The sequence below is a fragment of the Colias eurytheme genome, chromosome 14, assembly GCF_061535395.1.
Source record: "Colias eurytheme isolate Ceu_HAF_F1 chromosome 14, ilColEury1 Martin Lab GWU primary, whole genome shotgun sequence".
NCBI classification, from domain to species: domain Eukaryota; kingdom Metazoa; phylum Arthropoda; class Insecta; order Lepidoptera; family Pieridae; genus Colias; species Colias eurytheme.
The window spans coordinates 1,095,704-1,103,412 of NC_142993.1; the positions used below are offsets into that span (position 1 = coordinate 1,095,704).

Genomic DNA, 7,709 nt, shown 5'->3' on the forward strand with positions numbered 1-7,709 from the left:
TTAAAATCAGATATACTCTATATCTTCAAATAAAAATTGGCAACCCTAGCCATGCTTGATGCGCGCACGATCGTCAGTAGGATACATCCAGCACCGCGGCCTTGAGCCGACGTACGTCGGGGATTGACCGTGAATAAGACGCTTTAATGATCTAAAGCGTCTTAAGCGTCTTATTTACGGTCCATCTTGACGTACGTCCCGCCAAGGTCATACACGATGCACGACGCAAAACGACAGTGAATAGCGTTGACGTACGTCAATAATTATTATTATTATCTTGCTGGATGTGCACGACCAACTTTTCATCCAGCAAGCACCCCCACCACCGCGAACGTCGTGCAGATGGACAGTGAATAGCGGCTAGCGCGGACGTACAGCAGATTAGTGTTGCCAACAGAAATTAATGTAAATACTTGGAAACGTGGCCTATTGATATGATTTTTTTGTGATAACTTAGTGAGTACATGAGCAAGCAAGAAACGGTTATTTTTGATTTTTATGTACACAGGAAATCCCAATTATCATTACTTTTGGATCAACCTTGTACACATGGACAGTTTATATTCAGAAGTTATTATTTTATAGAACTCCAAGGCGAATTGTTGAATAACACAGATTTTATGCAAAAGTCCACTGCAGAAAAATGGCAATTTATTTAAAAAAAATATCTTGACGAATTTGTTTGTTTAAAAAAAAATACTCTGTTCCCGCCACTTTAGCATTTACTGAAAGAGTCTTTTCGGTCATGAATGTGAAGTGGCTGGAAGAGAGAAACCGAGCTTCATTAAAAATTAATTAAAAATGAGCTCTTCATCATTCATATAATTCATTTAAAAATAATGAAAAATTCTTAGTTACTGCAAAAAGTACAAAAAAATACATTTTTAAAAATATTTATTTACTCTTTATTTACCTCCTTTAAAATCAGATATACTCTATTTCTTCAAATAAAAGTTGGCAACCCTAGCCATGCTTGATGCGCGCACGATCGTCAGTAGGATAAGGAGTTAATTGTATTCTATGGTAGGATACATCCAGCACCGCGGCCTTGAGCCGACGTACGTCGGGGATTGACCGTGAATAAGACGCTTAAGAATTTACCTCATTGATACCATGGACTAATAGAATATAATAGATTCTATTAGTCTATGTTGATACTTTTCAAATCTTAAAAGTTTAGTTTCCTTTTTGAAATAATTCATGCCCTATGAAAAATAATATATGTTACATATTTCATCAGTACCAGTAATTTATTGTGATTTATGCATTTAGATTTGATATTTTAAATTTTGCAACGATAATCGGGTAGCACCTGAGGGTAGCAGTAGCACTGAGAAAGAATTTTTGATTTCCAAACGAAAATAATACGGCAAAATATATGACAGCCGTAAATATTTAAGAGAGAGATAGCAAGATACTGTTTTATACGTATCGGAAGCAGACAGCAACTAAAATTAGCAGTCCATGACTTGTTTTTAATTTAGTCGAACAATACTCAATATGAATTCTCCAAGACGACACCTGTAAACGACGCTCCTATTAGAAAATCCCATAAATATCAATAATGCAATGGTAATTTACGTGCCGCAGTGTTTCAGTCAATGCTATAATTAGTTACTTCAATCAATATGTGCACTTTGTCAATGTGTTCTGTGTGAAAACTGGATTTGGTCCGCAATCATGCTCTGTGGAGTAGCAAGTATTTTAATTGCCCCGATTTCGTGATGTGATTACACGGTGGATTATTGCAGGTCCATAAAGAAATTAGCCCATGGGTAAGGCGCGGGAGGACGTGACTGTGATATATCTGTATAATGGAGACGGAATCCGTGCGATCCGAATTAAGTAGCCGTTCGCGGCGAAGTTCTCGACATCGGACACACAATACTCATCGTAGTACAAGGTTTGTTTATTTAACGGCCTAATACATAAAAGTGTTTATATTTATTTAAGTATACAAGAAGTTAATATAGTGATGCTTTAAAATTTAAAAATTGTCAATATATCTCAATGAAGAACTGTGATTAAGAATTATAGAGAGAATTAGAGTCATTGACTCTTTCCGTACCGAGTAACCGAATTTATAGTTTCGTTCCTTGCAAAGCTATAAATACTAATATTAAACATAAAATATTTAGTAAATATGTATACATATTCTTTCATAAGTTCCTCTCTTATGCTGTTCTTATATAGTTACTACTAGCTATCCGCACTTCATAATTTTCATAAAACCTGTGTAGAAGAAAAGTTGTAATATTAGAATAATTATATGAGCCTATATGACAAATTGCATTATAAGTTTGGGCCAGAGGCTATAAGAATATTATTAAGGGCCGATTTTTCAATGCTTGGATAAAACTTAACCGTCCAATATCTAGTTGAGCTAGTTTAATGACTTGAGTTTGTGTATGTTAATAAGCAAATTTTTTTAGTTATTTGTGCAACAGTAAATTGTAATCTATATAATTTTCATTATTTTCCAGAAGCACCAAGTCACAAAGAAAAGACTGTATAGATAGTAGCATGGCGCCATTCCAAACTAGTGTAAATATTAACCCAGAAATTGGCCGAGATGGCCAGGAAGTTATAGAAGTACAAATACTTCCCCAAGATGAAAACTGGGGAGAAACGACCACTGCTGTCACTGGGAATACTTCAGAAGGCTCACAATCAATGGAGGATGTTAGTAACTGGCCGATGGAATCAGATAATGGACTAGGTTTTGTCTGTTCAAGATATTTTACAACAACAGTGGCATTGGGCCTGTCATTTGTTTCCTTTGTAAGCCCCTTGGCCATGGTGGTGTTGCCGAAAATAGGGTTTTTCCCTGGACTATCAGATAATATGGCAATACAACCCAGTCAGAGAATACAGTTGCTATCTTGTACAGGAGAATGTAAAGGAATCTTGCTGTCTATAGCATTTAAGTTAGTTCTTTTAGCCATTGGTGTATGGGCCGTTTTCTTGCGCCCCAGAAATGCAGTATTACCAAGAATATTCGTATTTAGAGCAGTTATGTTTGTCGTACTGGCTGTATGTACATTTTCGTACTGGTTGTTTTATATAGTACAAATTACTGAAGCGACGAAAGCTTTAGCAGTCGGAGAGGAGGCAGATGATTATAAGTCTCTAGTGTCATATGTATCGAGTTTTTCTGATACGTTATTGTTTATACATTATACAGCTGTAGTGTTGATGCAGATAAGGCATTTAGAACCACTGTATTATATTAAGATTGTGAGGAGTCCTGATGGAGAGAGTAGGTCATATGCTATTGGCCAGTTGAGTATCCAAAGAGCGGCTGTATGGGTACTGCAGAAGTATTATACAGAGTTTCCAATTTATAACCCATATTTGGAGAAGATACCTATATCAAAGTCACAAAGGAAGGCACAAGCTAGTATAAAGTTTTATGAAGTGGATTCCAATACTAATGCGTCTACTGGTCAGCCAAGGTAAGGAAATTAATATACCTAGTCTGGTCATAAGTTCTGTCACATATGTTTTATTAAATAAACAAAAAGTTACTTTTATATATTTATTGTTTTATATGTGGCAATAAAGCTTACATATTACTTAATAATTTCGTATAAAAATTATTCAAAATGGTATCCATGTTTTGCGATACAAGCTTTCAACCTCCGCGGCCAGTCGTCTATCGCAGCACGCACCATGTCCATGTTTATTTCAGCAGCTACTTTAATAATGGATGCTTTGAGTGACTACAAATTTGGGTGGGATTTAGCGCAGGTTCTCTCCTCTAAATATTACCGGTTTTTATGATCCAGAGGATTCAGGTCCGGGCTAGAAAATGACCAATCTTCATGACGAATGATGTCAATCTGATGGGCGGCTAGCCAATTTTGGATACTCTTGGCTTTGCGGGCAGGTGCTGAGTCTTGCTGGAATATCCAATGTTGATTTTTTAACATGGTCTGAAAGGAGGTTTTACGAGGTTTGTCAGGACCGTATTTTAATAAACATTGGAACTTATTTTCACACCCTATTCACAGAAAAACACTTCTGTTAGGCTAAAATAAGACACTCCCAGGAAAACCATTACTGATAAGGGTTGATGGCCGCATTGGACACGAGATACACGTTGACACGCTTCTTCACTACTGTGGGTTTATACTTTGATATTCTGTTTGTTGCAGCACTCCTCCACTGTAAAAATTTTTTCATCTGAAAACAGGATTTCACGATACATTTTTCTCGCGTATCGTTTATGTAAAGCGCGACATTTATCCAGTCTTAATTTCTTCAGACGTGTGTTAAGAAGATGCGATGTTTTTCTACAATAAGCCCATAGTCTTAGGTCCTCGTTCAACACCCTTTTAACTGTGGTAGTGCTAAAGCCCATCTGCAGTGCTAACTGTTTTCGATTTCACACCGGACTTTTCCTTATTCGCACCTTTACTGCATTTATCACTGCTGTCGTCCAAATCGTACGACAAAGACCACTTCTATTCCTATCTTCTACTCTTGAATCTTACTAAAATCGTTTTATAGTGCAATAAAAAAATCTCTGTGTTATTTGTAAATTTTAAAGCAAACTAAAAATTTCTCTTGGCGCGTAACCGCTACGATGCAGAGCGAGAACAGCGACTCTGTCTTCTTTTTGCGTCCACAACATTGTAACAAATACGTTATTCTAATAAAATGTGTCGTTTTTTAACGCGTAAAATAATCAAAAATCGAACGCGAAAAAGAAATTTGCGGTAAACATTAAAAATTTGAAAATCTAACATAATGACAGAACTTATGACCAGACTATAGTTGAGCCAATTTAATAGGCAACATTTGACGTCTATCAATTTTATCTTTGAAGAGAGGTAACCTGCTTAAAAACATCGATTAAAGTGAATTAATCGATACTGACTTGAAACATTTGTCAATCGAACTTGAAACACATTTATTAATATAAGATGATTTTTATTCAGAAGTAATCAATACATTCGATTCTAGATGTCAGATTTCGATTTTTAGAGTAACGTCTCTGGTATTTAAAAAGAAAAAAGGTTTATTGACACAAAATTGTAGCGACGTCAGTTCTTTAATTCAGAAATTGTTTATTATGTTTAGAATGGTTTATCAGTAAAATGAAATCTTAAAATTACTTGTATCGGTCATTATTATTATAAATATGTAATCGTATTTGAAAAAAGTTAAGCAAATGTGCAGTTCTAACAAAACGAAATATCATGTTATTCAATGTCGTCGTTACTAGGTTACATTGTTGAATTTTGTTGAACTGTCAAATGTTGCCTATTAAAATGGCTCTACTATAGTTATTAAATATGTATTTTCTTTTTTCATAAATATTACTTATGTTGTAGTTATGAAAAATTTGATCTATGTGTATGTTTTGCATGTGTTCTCGTTTAAATTTAACATTAAGTAAATAAATTAACAATATCGTTCTTATTTCAAAACATAGCCTGCAGTAGAAAATTCTTTATACTCTAAATGTGAAATTGTGTTTGTTTCTGTTTATTTCATATTGTGACTTGCAACAGAGCAATTTTAAGATATGATTTTTATGTCCAGAGATATGTACCTAGTTTAAGGATGCTAGAGAGTAGCATAAGCTACTCTTTAGATCAATGAAAAATCTATTTACCATGGGGATTCTCCGGTGGAAAGAAATAAAAAATATTTTGTTGACTTTTACGAGAATTAAAATTATTTTACTAGGAGCGGTACAGGCTCGTGCACGGGCAGCGCGTCCCGGCGCCGCGACTCGGGCTCCGCGCACAACGAGCGCTACTACGAGGAGGCGGAGCGCGAGCGCCGCGTGCGGAAGCGCCGCGCGAGGCTCCATACAGCGGCTGAGGATGCTTTCGCGCATGTGCGTCGCGTGCGAATGGCAGGAAATGGTGAGTTTTTTCTTTTTTGTTTTTTTTTGTTTGTGGCCAGGATTGTGTGTGATGAAAATGTTTTTAAGCTATTGCATAGCTTCTATCGCGGGCCTTGAGCGCGGGGACCGAATCGAGAAATTGCGTAACGAAAAACCTCACGCTCCCCACTCCGACGAGCACTGAGGTATGGCTTGAAGGCATAGCATGGAATAGCTTTACCGCGGCAGTTCCCGAGTGCCACACGTCTTTTTTTTGTTTTTTTTTTTTTGTTAGTGGCCAGTTAGGTGTAATGTTGAAGGTGATAGTGAATTGGCGCGGATTTTTTTTGTGTTTTTGTCAGTGATGAAAATACACTTTGCGAGTGATGAAAATTGGATGAAGGTGAATAGGTGTGATGTTTTGTTTTTTAAGCTATTGCATAGCTTCTATCGTGGGCCTTGAGCGCGGGGACCGAATACAGAAATTGCGTGACGAAAAACCTCACGCTCCCCACTCCGACGGGCGCGGAGGTATGGCTTGAAGGCATGCTATGCAATAGCTTTACCGCGGCAGTGCCCGAGTGCCACACACGTTTTTATTTGTTTGTGACCAGGTTGGTGTCAAATTGAAAGTAAAAGTGAATTGGCGCGGATTTTTTTTTGTATTTTTGTCAGTGGTCATGTTTGCGAGTGATGAAAATTGGATGAAGGTGAATAGGTGTGGTGTTTTGATTTTTTTTCTCGTTTTGTTGCTGGCTAGTTATTAGTCAAATTGGGTGCAACAACAAACTTATATATCTCTCTATTATTTTTTAATTGAATAGATTTAAAAGTTATGTCTTATATTTCAGGCGGAGCGCTAGGCCCTCGCGAAGCGGCACAAGCGGTGTTCCCGTCGTTAGCTAGGGCGCTCCAGAAGTACCTACGGGCCACGAGACAGCAGCCCAGACATTCTGCTGATTCTGTAAGTTGCTTTTATGTCACTTCTTTAAGAATATGTAATATGTAGAAGTTGATAATATCTGAATAAAATAGTATGTAATTAATTTCTTTCTCGTTTTGTTAATTAATTTCTTAACAGTATGTTTATTTTTCATTAGACAAATAACATATGTGGCATTATGAAGTTGTACTCAAATAAGAAAAATATACTTTTATGTGACACTTATTTACATTTACATCTTATTTCATTTCATTTCAGGTACTCGCCCACCTCGCCAGATGTCTATCCCAAGATGCCTCTCCCCGAGCGTTCCTTGAACCATTCCTTGTGGAAGGTCCAGTATTAGCCGCAGAGAACGAAGCGAGGCATGAACAACGCTGGTCACTCATATCAGATGACCTCCTAGCTCGACCACTCGCAGATAATATCGAGTTCCAACTCAGACAAGGGGATATATCACTCATATGCACGATCAAACAACTGCCTCAGTTCAACTTGAGTGAGGAGGTTGTCGATCCAAAGAGCAATAGATTTGTGCTGCGGTTAAATAGTGAAACGTCTGTTTGACACGAGGAGATTTGTGTCAGGGAGGATATGCGACTTGTGTGATAGTGGGATAGTGGAGTGGGATAGTGAAGTGGGATAGTGAAACGGGATAGTGGTATGGGATAGTGAAATGGGATAGTGACATGGGATAGTGTGGTGTTGTGATTGATGAAATGTCTTAGTAACTGTGTAGTAGTGATGGGTTTAATATAGGGGCTATCTATTAAATAAGGAAAAAAGGGAATGTGTGTATTCATGTGTCCCAAATAATTTAGTTGAAAAGTAAAGGTCTGAATCACATTACTGACTCATGGTAATATCATTGCTAAATACTTATATTAATGTAAATCTAATTAAAATGATAAAAAATTTGAAGAAAAT

At 36.9% G+C, this 7,709-nt stretch overlaps 1 protein-coding gene across 1 annotated transcript; it reads left to right on the forward strand.

The window, feature by feature from the left end:
* Positions 1–1,500: 1,500 nt before the first annotated feature.
* Vang (Strabismus domain-containing protein Vang) lies at positions 1,501–7,391 on the forward strand. Its single transcript, XM_090109638.1, has 6 exons — positions 1,501–1,572; positions 1,752–1,903; positions 2,484–3,455; positions 5,698–5,879; positions 6,691–6,803; positions 7,041–7,391. Exons 2-6 carry the CDS (start codon positions 1,815–1,817, stop codon positions 7,347–7,349), a joined length of 1,665 nt encoding a protein of 554 aa, XP_089965764.1. The 5' UTR covers positions 1,501–1,572; positions 1,752–1,814; the 3' UTR covers positions 7,350–7,391.
* The last annotated feature ends 318 nt before the right edge of the window (positions 7,392–7,709 follow it).